The 16,567-nt window shown below is 43.2% G+C and overlaps 1 protein-coding gene across 1 annotated transcript in view; it reads right to left on the bottom strand.

Moving 5' to 3' along the window:
* Positions 1-16,567, bottom strand: part of LOC104309725 (unconventional myosin-X-like) — a 90,749-nt gene that overhangs the window by 41,332 nt on the left and 32,850 nt on the right. The window contains exons 10-19 of the mRNA XM_054175253.1: positions 16,342-16,471; positions 15,383-15,501; positions 11,207-11,353; positions 10,394-10,494; positions 8,143-8,209; positions 7,625-7,717; positions 4,061-4,129; positions 3,078-3,160; positions 1,485-1,593; positions 716-796 (exon numbers count right to left, since the gene is read on the bottom strand). Of these exons, the coding sequence (XP_054031228.1) occupies positions 716-796; positions 1,485-1,593; positions 3,078-3,160; positions 4,061-4,129; positions 7,625-7,717; positions 8,143-8,209; positions 10,394-10,494; positions 11,207-11,353; positions 15,383-15,501; positions 16,342-16,471 (999 nt within the window). The remainder of the gene's footprint in view (positions 1-715; positions 797-1,484; positions 1,594-3,077; positions 3,161-4,060; positions 4,130-7,624; positions 7,718-8,142; positions 8,210-10,393; positions 10,495-11,206; positions 11,354-15,382; positions 15,502-16,341; positions 16,472-16,567) is intronic.

Below are 16,567 nucleotides of genomic sequence, written 5' to 3' on the forward strand. Positions count from 1 at the left end.
GAAAAAATACATTCTGCAGACTGCTGTCGTAGTCAGATCCGAGCAGTAAAGCACTAACACATACAAAATGCAGAACTCTGACTCAGTTCTTCGCTGGCTCTTTTCAGACAAACTGGAGACAAACTGCAGAATTCTTTTCTGACATGAAAACCCCAGCACATTTTCTTCTGCCATGTCATACATGGTTTCAAAACATACAAAGACAATGATTGGTTTCAGAGCTCTCCACACAACCTAGTTAGCCCTCCCATCACAGTTCACAATACAAGTGAGAGCCAGCTTGTCCCTGAGCACTGTGACTAGCTCATGAAGTGTCCACCTCCTCTGCCTCAGAGCCATGGATCTGCAGGACATGCTTTCCTGCTGCACAAACCCTGCATTCCAGCACAAATTGTCTACAGGCACCACAAACATGAATGATTGCTGCTTCTACCACAGCTCTGCACAAGCCTGACTCATCTTCAGGCTTCATAATAACAGAAAGAGGTGGGAATGGCTGTATCATACTCTCAGCATGCAGTCTTTCATCTGATTACTAGGAGGAAGGTGTATTTTCCTCACCATAAAACAACTAGAAGGAAAAAGGGAAGGTGAGGTGGAACAGCTCTTATCCTTGGTTTGGACCCTGACAGAGGCATGAGGCAGGCATTTGTGCAACTGAGTGCTCCTGGAGGCCTGTGCCACATGCACACATTTTCCTGGAAGTCAGACTTGCCTTTTCTGTATTTGGTTTGATGCAACGGACGAAGAATGGGTTGGACGTACTAAGCGTGGCCATCAGAGAATGGAGAGAATCCTGCAAAGCAGCAAGACAAAATCCAAAGGATCAGTCACTACAGGAGGGATACATTTGATGCAATAGGGTCCTTCATGCAGCCCTCCCATTCCTAATGGCCTTTGGCTCCGATTGCCAACATTTCCTGTCCAAAACAGACACACAGAGTTTGTTTACTCTAACACTGTTTACATGGACATCTTTGTTCTCAGAGCTGTACAGCTGATGAATTGTTTTTACAAGACTATCAAACTTTAAATATAGGAAACTAAAACTGTGAAACTAACAGAAAGTTTGCAGACAATCTAGGGGGATGGGATTCATACCTGCAAGGTCCCCTCAATAAGGTTTTATTGGAATGGCCACTATATCTGTAAAAGATATGGCCTAAAAGGACACACACACACACACACACACACAGAGATGAAACACCAAACCAACATGAAATGTCAAAGAGCTTCAAGAACTTTGTATACTTAGCCAAATATCTTTTGCTCTGCCACCCTGCTCAGTTTTAGCATTTCACATTTTACACCAGACAGAAATCCTTGGGGCAGTGGCGCTGTCTTTTTTTTTCACACTACAACATTCCTGCATATTTTTGGTGCTGGACACAAAACAAGGATGAATGACTCCTCTTGGCTGCAGGCCTTGCTTTACCCATCTGCTCCTCCCCAGAAGCCTGCTGCTATCTTGGAAAATGTCCTACCCTGAACTGGGAACTGACAGTCGGTCTGCGCCTTTGGGTGCCCATTTTCAGTGTCTCTTCACTGCAGTGACTGCAGACTCTTTCAAAAAGGTCATAGATGAAGTCCAGCCTAAGGGAGAAGAAAAGAATTGAAGAAGATGCAAGACACCCACCAGCTGTGAAAAGATGGCTCTCAGTCTCAGCTACTGCCCTGTCCTAATGTGAAACATTTAATTTTTATTCCTGCTGTGCCACAGAGTGGCTGCAGAAGGCAGTTCAGCTGGGTACTTCAGGGAGGAAATGAGTATTTTCCATGTGGCTGTCCAGACCCCATGGGCTGCTCTTGTATGCCACACTTGGCTGCAAAGCCAGAAACCCCATCTCACACTGTCAAGCAGGGTATTACACAATGGACTATCTTCATTCTGCATTGGACAGGACACCTCTCTCAAGCTATATGCCTCAGATGGAACTATCTTGAAGGCACCTCCAGTTAGACTGTGTGCTGCGACATCCCAGCCACCTTAGATCCCATGACATACTTATGCAATTGCCTTTTGTCAACAGAAGACTTCTAGTGCTAACCTCAGTGCAGGTCACCTACGAGGAATCTTCCACTGTTTTGCTACTCTTTAGGACAGTGGTGATGGTTATTTGAAGTTGCAGAAAGTTCTCCAGCACTGCTTGTGCCAGTTTATTGTTATGACTGCTTAGAGCAGAATTTCCCTTTCTGGCTTGCTGAAAAACACTGAGTTCTTCCATCATGCTGGACAATGATGACCACAATTCTGGCTTCAAGCCCTGTGTAAAATGTTCCCCAGATGCCACTGTCTGAGTAAAGGAGCTACAAACAACTCCTATTTTCAGCTCCCTCAAGTTGTTTCACACTGCAAACTCTGCAGCAGGCATCGGAGAAGATGCAATTCCGAAACAGGCTCGTCAGGATGGAGCCAGAGGCAATACATGGACTGTGGCAAGAGGCATGTGATCGAGTTGCTACTCAAAAACTTCTAGGGTCTGCCATGTTATTAAATGCCTTTCTCCTTCTAATAGGCTCCACCTCTGTATTCCAGACCTTGCTCAAGGTCAAAGTCAGCTTATGTCTCTAGGGCCATGCTGCAGCACCAGGATATAATAAATATTAGGGGCCATGCTCAGTCCTGCAGCAAGGGCTCAGTCTGGCTCTCCACTAAAAAGCAGGCTGGAAAAAAAAGCAGCCTCTGTACAAAGGCTGGCATTTAACAGCATGGTGAAGAGCCTTGAATCATTCAGGGGCAAATTTGCCATTACTGGGACATGGAGGAGGTAAGATGAAGAAGAGGAAAGAGAGAAGAGAGCAGGGAAAAAGATGGCATTGCCTGGAGGGATTTCTGTCATGCTTTGATAGCTCTTTTCAAAAGTGAGACAACAGTGCTGATTAAATCTGTGCCTCATCTGACTTCTCCAGCTCTCCTTTCTTATGCCAGGACACTTAAGCACAACATTAAGAATGACAAGGAATGATGCCTGATTTTCAGACAACAGCAACTACTTTCCTTAGTCTGTTTTTGACATGAATGTGCCTTAATCCAGCCAAACAGATGTGGCTTCCTCACAAGCATAAGGGCAGCATACCTGCTGTCTTTCAGCATGTTTAAAATGTCATCTCGAAAGGTGTCTCTGTTCTTCTCCAGAAAGCCTCTTACATCATATAGCACCTGCAATGTAGACAGAGCCACTAGAACAGTGCCATACAAATCATTAACATGCCAATGTACAAGACCTCCAGCAGAGCTGTGCAGTAACGTGTGCCAAGATCCGAATTCTGGCGATTAGAGCTCCAGAGCTCTGCCACTAGTAGCACGAAAGCTGCTTTTAGTCATCAATAAAAAACCAACCAAACAAACAAAAACACCCAAAACCAAACACCATGAAAGCCTCTCAAACACAGGAGCCAAGTGAAACAGCTGCAGAGATTTGCCAGCTGTGTTTGTGGGGAAATCCTCTGGAAGGTACAAGGTACTCAACAGTACTCAACTCACTTCAGGAAATACTAACTGTACCACCTGGTGCCATGACCTCCCAACCACTAGTGCTCACCAGATATGATTCTAGAAGGAGTCATACTATCTTTTTGGTTGGAAAAGACCTTTAAGATCACTGAGTCCAACCATTAGGGAGTTTAGCCCTTCTGTAGTGTGCAGGTGCTCTCCCTTGACATGCCTCCATCTGCTCCACATCTCTCCATAAAGAAGAGCAGCATGTAACCTTGAAGGCTTGGAGACCTTTTCCTTCTGGCAATAGGTATTTAGCCTTTTTTCCCTCCTCCCCAGAAGTCAAATTTCCCTTTTGACTTTCACTTTAGGTTTTGTTTGTTTGTGAATGTCTGTAAAAAGACACATGTGACTAACAGAAGTAAGGAGAAGTTTATTCCCCAAACCAAAAGCTACCTGAGAAAAACAAATGTCCAGTCTGGAGAATTTAACACTGGAGAATGACACTACTGGTGTTCTGGCATGGGGCACCAACTGTGTGGAAACACACAGCTCAGAGACATTCTTGATTTTTGGAATCTAAAATCCGGGTCCCCAATCCCAAGACACACCAAGAACACCTACCTCCCCAGCATAATGTCTTATGCCAAACTGATGGTCTGTTACCCGAGGCTTCACATAGTAGTGGTTGCCCTGAAATGAAAGAAAAAGAAGACTTCTTATAATGCCAGTTTAAGAATAAATAGGAACTATGCCATGACTATGACAAGGCTGGCATGGGCAAGGACCTTAGCTGCTGCAGGGCCTGGCAACATGGGCTGCAGCTACATTACAAATTCAAACACGATGGAAAAATCCAGCCCTTCAAGGCATTCCTGATGTGATCAAGAGCTTGCAGAATCGAGGTTGGGCAGGCATGCCATGGATGAAATGTTAATTCTTGCATGTCTGACACCTGAGGGGACTGGGCTCCACACAAACCACGTGGTGCAAGGACACAGGATTAGGATGCAAGGAAGATGGCAGCTTTGCAGAACAACTGCATGTCTTATCTTTGTCAGAAGAAATATCTTACCAATTTCCTGTCTTCATCTCTACCTCATCTTTCTTTGCACCTCTCTTCCTTCTTTCTTTTACTAGCTGCTCTACTTTCTCACTTTTTCCCTCCTCTCACTGTTCTATGAAACCCATTATCTATGTAAGCACAGCCTTTCTGCTTGAGACCAACAGTGGAGTATTCTAAGTGCAACAGTGGCTATGTGGGGTAGAGTACAAACAAGGCAAGTGAATAATTCTCTCATCCTAATACTCTCTCAAACTCTGATGATTTCCATGAGGTCTGCCTAATTAGTAAGCCCAAGTGGACTACTTTGAAATATTTGCCCATTCCACACCTGAACCCATATACAGAATCACTGCAACCAGATTGTCTTTTCACAGGAACCTCTCAACCAACCACAAATGGAAGTACAGCTAGCTGTTTTTAAGCATGGCTCCCATTAGTGCTATTTTTCTTCTCTGAGCCATGTGTGACTTTTAAACCCATTGCATCCCTTCTTGGTTGTCATTCTCACACTGCAGGGTGCCTTCAGTATAGTTTTCTGCAATACTGATGCTGTCCTAGACTTCTTGTTTAGCAGATTTGATACAACCCCTTCCTGAGTGGAGGGTCCTTGTGGTGTATGCTGTTCAAAGTGCAGGTGATCCACGGATTATACAGCGTTGTAAGAATGTTTTCTGGTTTTATTCTCTTTGTTTCCTAGAATTCTCTAATTCTTGATCAGAGGATTTCATCACTGCTGAGCAGTGTGCTGATGTTTCCATAGAACTATCCATCAAAGCCTTTGTCAGGGTCTTGCTCCTGAAGAACAGCAATCAGCTCAGGGACTGTCTTTTCAGATGGGACTGAACCTGGGACTGTTTTCCTCCAGGCAGACCATTTTACATTTATCTACATAACTTTTCATATTCATTTTTCAACCCAGTCAGTCTCATAAGGCTCCTCTCAGTTCAGCCTTCCTCATGAATCATCAGAAAGCCGACACCTCAGTACTCATATGAGACAAGTCTTACAGGCCTCCCTCCACTGAGGTAACTGACCACCTGTATTCTCTGAATAGAGAACTAACAGGTCTATAATTTCCTAGAACACTGTCTACAAATTATTTGCCATATTCTCAGATACAAATCCTACAGAAGTTTTAAGTAAGACACTGCACAATACTGTTAGCAATTCAGCTTTTTTCATCTTCAAGTCCTCTTGGCAGTATTGGGCAGATGGCTTCTGACCCTGATAATTTGTTAATACTACTGACAATTTTAATTGCCTTTTTTTCATATTGACCCTATTGCTATGCTCTCCCTTTCCCCAGTCCAGTCATCTTTTTCCAGCCACACACTGGCTGGAACATTCCAAACATGACTTAATATGACTTGTGTACATTGGCATCCTCTTTTCCTCTCCCTCTCTACCAAGTCCTTTTACTTCACCCATGTCTACAACCACTTCTGGTTCCATCTCCCCTACTGCTCCTCTCTCCAGTTGTACCAGAGGTCATATTCTCTCAAATCCCAGCTCTGTTCTTTCCCTCTTTAAGCCTACTGCAATCCACAGAAAACACAAAGAGGGCAATGCTGGCTGGATGCCTTCCAGTGCTCCATCAGTGAGAACTTGAGGCTTTAACTGGTACAAAACCCACACTTGCCTTCAGAAAATGCAAACCTTAGAGCATTATCTATTTAACCATACATCCCTGCACTTCAACTCCTCAGCCTCTTCCATAAGCTCCCTAGTGTTCCTCATTAACTACTATCCCCTCAATGCAGACAGAGGTGACCCTATGAACAGGTTAATGAAAAGGCTACTCAATGCACAGAAATCACCAAAAATAGCAACCAAAATGTTGTGGGGCATAAAGGAATGCAAAATAATACTGACAGTCTCATGCTGCTGTACAATAAATGACAGGTACCTTCTTACCAAGGGAAGCACATTCTGGTCTGATTATTTATCTCAGAGAAAAAAAATGTAGAGGAATTCAGAGAAAAACAGAAGAAAGAGGAGCTTTGGAATTTCTCCATTTTGAGACAAAATAAAGAGGTTGAGACAGTTCAGAAAGAAAATTCAAAAGAAGTGATGTATTAAAAATATTCATAAGTTCTGTACTGAAAGATAACAAAATACCAACAACAATAATAATAAAAAAATAAACAAGGCAAATCAGGCATTCTCACATAACCTGACCTACAACACAAGGGAATGCCACAGCAGACTAAATCGAAGGCAGAAATTTAAGCCCGAAAAAGGGAAATATTTCCACAAAATTATGTCATTGCTATAGTGTCCAATTTGTGGCCATGAGTATTACTAGCAGAGGTAGATGTAAATATAAAAATTATAATAGCTGCATCTATGACAATTTAAAATAAAGTCAGATAAAGGATACAAAGTTGTACGTTTTCAGGCTTGGATAAGGCCAAATTAGAGGACTAGGCAACATTAGCCGAGAGTGTCCTCATGGAATAATCTACTACTTTAGTAAGTCACTGCTAGAGGGTGTAATTTGTTTTGTTTTCAATCTCTTTGCTATTAAGAAAAACAGAGTGTTGGCTGTATCAGAGGCAGGGTGAGAGATTGCTAGTCATCTCCCTGTGGTTTCTGTGTCCCCAGGATAACTTTCTGATCTGCATGAAAGAAACCTTCAATTCCTGTGTCCAGAATATAAGAGGAGGACAGAATTGGACTAATTAGGAACAATAAGAGAACTTTCATTAAAAATCATGAGGCAAAAGCCATCCCCAGTCCCAGGAGACAGAGATTTGCTCTGGAGCAGACTCCTGTGTGTCAGCTGACTGGAGAAACCCATGAACACTGTGCAGCCACATCCTATGCCTGGGGTGCTGCAAAACCCAATCTCCATCCCATGCTACAAATTCAAGTCTCCTCTACACACAGCCCATGGGATGCTCCCTCTCTCTATGGGCACAAGAGCCTCTTTTCAGGATTCTTCACACATTACTTTTGTTCAGGGCAGCCTTATTAAATACTTGCAGGTTTGGACCTCAGGCATTTTAAATTTCCTGCACAAAGCACATAATTTACATCATCAAAACCTTCACTTTCAGTTTTGAAATGCTGATGGGGCTAACATACTGATCATTTGACTGCCAGGTTATTTTCTTACTTACCATATGCTGGCTGTGAAGTTTTTCCAGAAGGGTGTTGTCTGTGCCTTTGGGGAATCGACTCTCTTCATTCACCAAAGCCAGTAGACCCAGTTTCTACAGCCAAACATGAGACAGGCTTTTACAGTCAGCAAAAGCTCTAACTAACAAGCCAAGAACTGGAGATCTGGACAGCACATTGAGCAGTAACCCTCAAGTTATATGCAGCAAAGGTTGAGCTGAAAGCCAAATTCTGGCCAGCCAATACATTCAGCAAGCAGAATATAAGTGAGATTAAATACAAAAAATTCAGATGGAAGTTTTACTGCAATGCTGCTCCCTGTCCAAAACTATGACACCCTCCCTAAGCTTACTCTCAATAAGGAACAGAGATCTGCTTTCTTGAGCCAGGACTATGGCTGGAACATGCCACACTAGAACAGCATAATTTTGCCAATGGGAAGAGGATCAGGAAACACCAGGAAAGGTCTCAAGACAATCAGTAGTCCCCACTGTGATCCCTGGAAACTGTCACTGCTCACCTTCTCAATAAGGTCCAGGCACTCCGCATTATCCATCCAGTCAATGGCTTCCCAGTTTATCCCTTCCCTGACAGTCAAAAACAAACAGAAAAAAGATGTGAAATGCCTTGAGATGCAGCAGAACAGAAGAAGCTAAGCACAGTAGCTGTCCCAAGACTGAAAAAGAATACGGTAGACAATGCACTGCTAATGCAAGGGGACAGAAGTAGCAAATAGCCTCTCCTATACATCTCCATGATTTGAATTGATGCTCATCTTGCTAGTCACTGAGCAAATTCCACACAAAGCACTAAGAAATTCTTGTTGCTCTCAGTTGATCTTTCAGAAGTGATGAGCATCAGGCCAAGTGGTGGCGATGACGGACAGTTTGTTACATGGCTTCAAGAGTAAGCTGCTGCCCAATGATCTGGACAGCAGGCCTGAAGCACCTCTGTGAGAAGACTGATCCACAATTCATAGGTCCACCAGAAGAAGAGCAACTTTTCAGAGAGAACTTTGGACCTACACAGTAGCTCTGCATCTTTGAGAATGGGAAGTGATGTCGGTACAGCAGTATGGGAACTGATGTAGGTACAGCTGTGTGGTAAGTGTGCATTGAAAGTCATCCATGATATCCTGTAAATCTGTGCTGGATGTGCTTTCTCCTCTCTTACAGTCTCATAATGCAGGCCATTTCTGTTTTCAGAATTCAGAGAATAACCCTTGCTCAGGAATCCTAGGAAGATTACAGGCTATGTGTGCAGCTACTTACTAACACTCTGATGCCCCTGCTTACTGCAGAGAGGGTTGGATTAGATGACCTTCAGAGGTCCTTTCCAACCGTGACCATTCTATGATTCTGTGATACAGCCACCTTCCAGGTGAATGCTAGCTAACATTTTGAAGATAGTGAAGCTGTTGTCTACAAATCCTTCAGCTTAGGCTGCATACTTTCATGTTCAAAGCATTCAGAAACCTGTGGACAACAGCTGGAAGCAACAAAGTGGAATAATTTCTGAAAAATGGAAAACCCTACCTATTCCCCACAAGGAATGGAATATCTGATCTACTTAATGACAAAAAGCATCAGTTTATGGTGTTTTGGACTTTTGCAACAATGGGTGTCAGAGAGGCCATATATTTTTTTGTAAAAAGACCTCTTGGATTCCTTCTAAGACCAAGAAAACCTTCTAGAATTGAAGGGAGTTTCCTGAAACAAATGAAATCACAAATAAATCAAGTTATCTCTAGTGCTTCTTGTCTAATCAAATGATGAAATACATGAAACTGTTTACTAAACCTGAGGAAGCAGAGCTGATACTGTGAAAGATAAGCTTTAAGCACATCACCCAAGAATAACCTGATGAGTAATCAATAATAAACTTCTCTTGTTCTTCCCAAAATTCAGCCACAGAACTTAAACTCCTCGTCAGGAAGAAATCTTTTGTCACAGTGATACCATTCTTAATGCAAGCTTCCTGCAGTGGTGGAATTGGTCTGAGAAATGAGTGCACAAATAGCCTTGCAGTTTTGTAATCTTTAGAATGTCATGAATTGCCTATTCAACTGTCTCCCTTTAAAAGGCTGCTCTCATTTGCCCTCACTGACCCTATTCAATTGCTTCATTCACAAACATAAAGGCTTCTGTTTCAGAGCAAGAACTAAGCATTTGTCTATCAGCTTTCTCTAGAAGCAGAAACACTCTAGAACATCCCAGGTACTTCACAAAACACAACCCAATATGAAGCCCACAAGAGAAACAGCTGTGCAGAAAGCCTCATGCTCTTTAAGCTCAGGAAACAGTTTGATTTAAAGTTCCTTGCTGAGGAAAAAAAGCCCTTTTCACATCATAAGAAACACTAGGACAGAAAGAGCTGTTAATATCAAATCATCTACCTTTAGGGATGGTAGTTTTTGCACACCAATAATCCACCTGCATAACAACACCACCACCTCAGGGAAATCATTACTGAAGTCAGTAATAAGGCCAGTGACCCTGTGTTCTAATGGGTGTGAGCCCAAGATATTCCCATTCATCCAAAAGATAGATGGGAATCTGAACTTCCTAAATACTACAAGAGAGAAAGCTTTTACTTGGAGACAAGTGACTTGTTCTGGCAGAGCACACAGCAATTGCTTATAAACACATCCACCCCCAGGGTCACACTAAGGCGCAGCTGCCTCCCCTGCCTTAGCAGTGAAGACTGGACAGCACAAAGGAGGAACGACGTCCTCCATTCTATCACCCATGAAAGAAATAGGGGCAAATCACCTGTTGTACTCCAGCTGCTCCAAGGAGAAGATATGTTTGTTGAAATATTCCTGGAGTTTCTCATTTGCATAGTTTATATTAAACTGCTCAAAACGATTCACCTGTAAGAACACACAAACATTATAAAACTTGATATTCTTCTCCCTGGGCTCTAAAAGAATCTGTAATAGCAAGGGGGGAGGTGTCAGGCTTCAAATTCAGCCAGACAGCACAGAGACAAGGGGTGTCAGATGGACAACATGTTCAGGTCCACTAGGAGAACAGCTTTTGTAGCTCATGCAAGGTTAATTCATTCGGTCTAAATGGTAGCAAAGAATGCTACGGACAATAACATTTCTCTTCCTCCGAGAAAGAACGAACTATAATTCCCTAATTGCTAGGTCACTGAGCTTTCTCTTCTGTGAAATATCTCAGTAGTCACTACATGGCTTTTCAACACACGTTCTTCCTCAGGTGCACTTGGAAGCATTACACACAGGAGTTCAACACAAAGCAAAACAGATGTAAACAATGTGCACATAGGAGCTGGACACTGAAATTTGTAGGCACGTGAAAAAAAATCATTGTTACCTATCACAGCTTATCTGTTTAGGGTCTGTGTTACAGACCAGACCTTGAACATTAGCCTTCATGAATGCAGGTGGCAGAAGTGGGCAGCTAAATATACTTTGCTGCTTCCAGGGGGAAGTGACATTGGAGAAATCCCAGCATGGCCTATGCTAATCTAAACAGGATACAAACCAACCACAATCCCTTCCTGTATGCACAGACATCTCCACAAGTAACCCACCCCACAAAAGAGAAAATCCAGACCTGAAAGTTCTCGAAGCCAAAGATATCCAGGATGCCCACAGACTTAAAGTTTTCCTTGCCTTTGATCTTCTTATTAATCTTGCTAATAAGCCATGAAAAACACTGGGAATAGAGTGCCATAGAGAGGGAGTCCCTGGAGTCAGCTGCCTGTAGAGCAAAAAATGAGTCACGGGGAGAACAGAAGGCATAAGCAGCACCATAAATCTCTATGGGACTTTCAGGTTCCTCTACTCCTCTTCAGATGTCTCAGCCTCTGTACTGGTTGTGCACAATGTTGTATTTTTATGTACAGTCAACACTCAAGCTTGCAAACAGCCCAGCCATACACAGATGTGCCACATATGGCCTTTGAATAACAACTTGAGAGGCTGAAGGAAGTAGCAAAATCACTGACACCTTTTTGAACAAGATCTGGGGCAGGAGAATTGACAAAGTACCTCATGACTATGCCTGCAGCGTCAATTTCATCACCTGAACCAGTATTTGCAGTGACAGGCAAAGTATCTTGGTTTAGTGCTCCTAGCACAGCTGACAAATGGCTGTCAGCTCTGTTCTCCAAAAACTGTTGGGGCAGCATTTAACAGAGTATTTTGTCACTACATTACCCTCAAAAATCCCCTCTCCAAAATTTTCCTGCAAACAGCATCATCTTACTGGAAGTCAGGTAGGCTGGCCAACAGCCAGAATACACATCCCAGAAATGCATGGGCTGAGAGACTTTTCAGGAGCTGACTCAACATGACCCCATGCAGTGATCATACCCCAAGAGTCACAGGTAGAAAAAATAACTTAAACTGTGATCACTAAAAGGCAGTAGATAATCAGGTAGGTGTAAGTGGGTAGATGAACATCTGAAATCAAACTTCTGAAATCTCAAGCAAAAGCATGATACTTGATGGCTGTAACAGGAATGGGTTGGTTGCAAGTTTTGGTAACACTTGGGTTAAACAAAAGTGGCACACCTCAAATCCTCCAATTAACAAAGAGACATGAGTCACAACCACAAATGTAAAGGCTGATGGCATGCTGTCCTTCTGAACATATACTATGTATACCAGGAAATCAGAGCTCAGGGTTTCGGAAATAAGGCTTCCCAAAGAGAAGACATGATCCTAGAGAGTAGAAAAAGGGGCCAGGAAGTAAGACAGCAAAAATCTTGACTGTAAAAAAGATACTGGAAATGGGGAAAGATCCTGAAGATCAAAGACATAGGGAGACAAATATCAGGGTGTGCCCAAGGACCTTGGCTGGTAGTTCCTGAGACTGGTAACTGCAAGGAGCTACACAGCATGAACCAACACAACTTTCTGCCTGACCCTCCTAGACAAGAAGCAATCTCCTCCCTGGAAAAAGAAGCTGACATCAAGTGAACATAAAGCTGAGGTGTGAGCGAACAAGTATTGTGAAACAACCTGATAAGGTAAAAGCTATAATCTTGTCATTTCACAAACAAACCACAATACCTAAATCAATTACAGGTTGTTAAACTCTGACCAGCAAAAACAGAGCTCTTCTACATGCTCCATCCTCTTCAGTTTTGCAAGCCTGAATAACACAACCTGTCCTGTTTTGCTTTGATAATGGCACAGACCAACTGCCTCTGAATGTTCCTAACCTCTCTCAGCAACCTCACTTCTCCACAGAAGAGAACATTTCCAAGCATGGGCACACATGCTTTTTCTATTTCTTTGTTCCATCAGATGATCTGTCATACTAGCTGGGATGGAGAATGCCCTCAAGCCCATGCCTCTGTAGTGTCTCTGGCTACACAGCAACTTGGAGTCATTTTCCAGGAACAGGACCTCCCCATCCAGCTGTAAGCAAAACCGCTTTCCCCATAATATGGCTCAAATGAGATTCTCAAAGGCTCCTTTCATCCTCCCAGCTTTGCCCGCCTTCAGGCCAGTTCATCTATTCAGCCTACTGAAATGTCAAAGCTCAGATGGGTAAAGAGCCCATTACACAATGAGACATCCCTGGCAGCTCTATCAATGCAGAGCCACATCAATAACTGGGAATAGGTGGGCGCAGAACATGAGGGCTTAAGTGGGAACAGTCTCTACAGGCCCAGCATTCAGTGCCACAGGCTCGCCTGGTTAAGACAGATAAGTAGCAGCTAGAAGAATATTCTTGCAATCTCAGTACTTCATTGGACTGCAAGCAGTAAGTGTGGAGTCCAACATGCACAAACATCAGGAATAGCTATAATATCAGGGAAAGCTCTGTTCAGGGAGACTCCTGTAAATCCTACAACTGTGCACCATTGCTCTGGACCATATGAAGTGTCTTTGCATTATTTGCTATCCACCCTTGTGCACTGATAAAGATGTGGCTTATTTAGTACAGACAGCTGAGAAGAGAAACCTTGGATACTGGATACAGAGGATATCTGCCACAGACTGAAAAATAATTTTCACAGAATTTCAAAGAAATCACAAAGAAAGGTCACAGACTATGAAAAAGAAAATACCATTCCTTAAAGGCAAAGCTTAGCTTGTAGTATATTAGCAGGTTCGTTTGCAAGAAGAGAAGTGACTATCCTGCTGTGATGAGCACTGCTGAGACTTCACTTTGAATATGGTGTCCAGTTATAGGCACTCCTCTTCTTGAAAGATGTGGGAAAACAGAGGCAGAAGAAGAGATTTAGAAAACTGCTTACGAAGACACATTGAAGGCACTGGATTGTTTAGCTTAGAAAAGAGAATGCCATATGAAAAAAATTCACAGAAACAGGTGCTTATAAGGTTGACAGCTGGGATGTCAAAGAGAATCTAAATATCAGGAGAATCTTCAGGAACACCTGAGAAGGCTGTGAAACTCCTTTCCCGGGAAGTCTGAAGGCAAGTTAGACAGACATGTGCCAGAGAGAGCCTAGTAACTCTGGTTTCTCTGCCAGTGTAGGGGTTGGACTGATAACCCTGTGCAGTCCTTGCCAGCACAAGATTTCCATTGCAGATGTTAGTTTACAGAAGTTCCATTACAGATGATGCCTCTCCCATCTCAGTAATATCATTCCTTATTTCTTAGTGTCTTGCATTTTATTTACGATGGAAGATTTTCTGCAGTTATTTGTGCATGGACCAAAAACACCAAGAGTGCCCTCAAGTGATCATGAGCATCACCAATTAGTCAGTAGGCACAACACTGTAATGAACCACAGAGAAATCACAGAATTATTGAGGCTGGAAAAGACCTCTGAGATCATCAAGTCCAGCCTGTGACCTAACACCACAACACCAGCTAAACCATGCCACCAGGTGCCACCACCTCCCTGGGCAGTCCATTATAGTGCCTAATCAGCCTTTCTGTGAGGAAGTGCTTCCTAATAGCTAATCTAAAACTCCCCTGGCACAGCTTCATACCATACCCTCTTTTCCTGTCACTAGGTGCCTGTAAGCAGGTAAGCAGGACTGGCTCCAAGTTCAGAAGATGAAAACTATGTATCAGGCTGGATGTTAGGAAGAAGTTCTTCACATCGGAATGGGCTGCCCAGGGATGTGGCGGAGTCACCATCACTGGAGGTGTTTAAGAGGGGACTGGATGAGGCACTTGGTGCCATGGTTTAGTTGATTAGATGATGAAGGGTGATAGGTTGGACTTGATGATCTTGAAGGTCTTTTCCAACCTGGTTATTTCTATTCCATTCTATTCTAGTCTAGTCTAGTCTAGTCTAGTCTATTTCTATTCTATTCTATTCCTATTCTATTCTATTCTATCCTCTTTTGTGGTTGGTATGGACACACAAAGAAGCTACTGTGGGGTAACAGCCTACCATTTGTTGGATGTTTCATGGTAACTGTGTGCAAGCTTTTATCTTCCAGTAAATGCAGAGCAACCTGGGAGTCCTGCAAGGTAAAGGCATGTGCACATGCAATTATCACAAAGCATCTGCCATACTTTCTGCATGACACAAGCATGACCAATTCCTAGTGAGTGAAGGTGACTTAAAACTAGTGTTGTACATTGCCATTTGCAACCAAACTCACCTGTAAAGACTAAAAAAATCACAGTCAACACAGGGACCTGAACTACCAATAAGGGCAAAATACTGGAGGACACAGCTGAACACCTCCAAGGTGCAACAGGAAACCCTAAATTTGAATGGGTGGTACAAGAGGGAGATAGGACCTGGAAATGCAGAAGCGACAGAAGAGTAGCATAGATTAGGACACTTACCTGCTCTACAGTGAGAGGGGAGCTGATTTCTTCCCCACGCAGAATCATGGACCTCTGTGTCAGTACTTCAGAAAGCTGAAAGGCGTCTAAACCCAGGAGGTCACTGGCAATGTTGAGCACTATAACAAAGGAGGACACACTTTTTTCTCCTGCATGGAATCCTGCCACTCATGGGGATCCATATTCTGCAGGCCAGCAAGGAAATCCCAGGGACTTCTACAAGGCAAGTGACTAAGCCCCAGCACAAAACACACTCTTCTTTACTTAAGTCTCTGCATACCAAAAGCTGTAATGCCCAGTCTGAGGCAGGGCCAACACCTGTTATGGGCCACAGACACTCCTATATAAGTCAGCTTTTCTGCCAACAACAGGAAGAGCAAAGCCCTGTGTAAAGCTCAGCACCAGCAAAGCAGTTATTGAATGAGAAAATGTTTTCCTAAAGCCACAAAAGTGCAGTCTGAGTGTTGGATTTCTAAACTTGTATATCAAGAAGAGAGGCAATTAAGACTTGAAGCACTTGCAATATGTATTTATTGCTTCTGTTGAGGGATTCACTTTACCAAACCAGGTCAGACTGGATAACCGTAACAGAGTGCACAATAGCAGATGCTTCAAAAGAAGATGAGATAAAGTCTGCAGCAGACTAGCTTTATCTCAAAGTCCTCCCTGTTCCTATTTCTTCCTGCTCTTTCAATGCACAAGAGAGACCAGGAGAGTGTGGACTCAGTCTGAGTGTATCCAGGAGAACAAGTGGATTACACTGCCCAGGTGAATCGTATCAGTGACTCTGGAGCCAGGCATCCTGTGGCAGTGCTTTTTGCAGAGCCAAACTGCAAGGAACTTGCTGGCAAAAGCAGCACAGGCCAGCATAACAGAGAGAAAAAGGATTATGGAGTGAGCTTTCTTGGAGGCCTTATGGGGCTTTGCATGATCAACCAAGATACTAGGGTCTTGCTTACCTGCTTTTGTTGTAACCTGGGCCCCGCCAGCTGTCATGAATTCAATGTTTCCCAAATGAAGTGTGCCAGAAAGAAGTTTGAAGATGTCTCTGATTTCTTCAGTGCTGAAGTCCACTACCTTCATGGCAGTCTATGCAAAAGCATACAGCTAATGTTGGCTGTATGTACAGTACAACACAACCACCACACTCATGCACAGCCCATATCAGTTGTACTCAGAATTACA

This window comes from Dryobates pubescens, chromosome 2, assembly GCF_014839835.1.
Source record: "Dryobates pubescens isolate bDryPub1 chromosome 2, bDryPub1.pri, whole genome shotgun sequence".
Lineage (NCBI taxonomy): Eukaryota > Metazoa > Chordata > Aves > Piciformes > Picidae > Dryobates > Dryobates pubescens.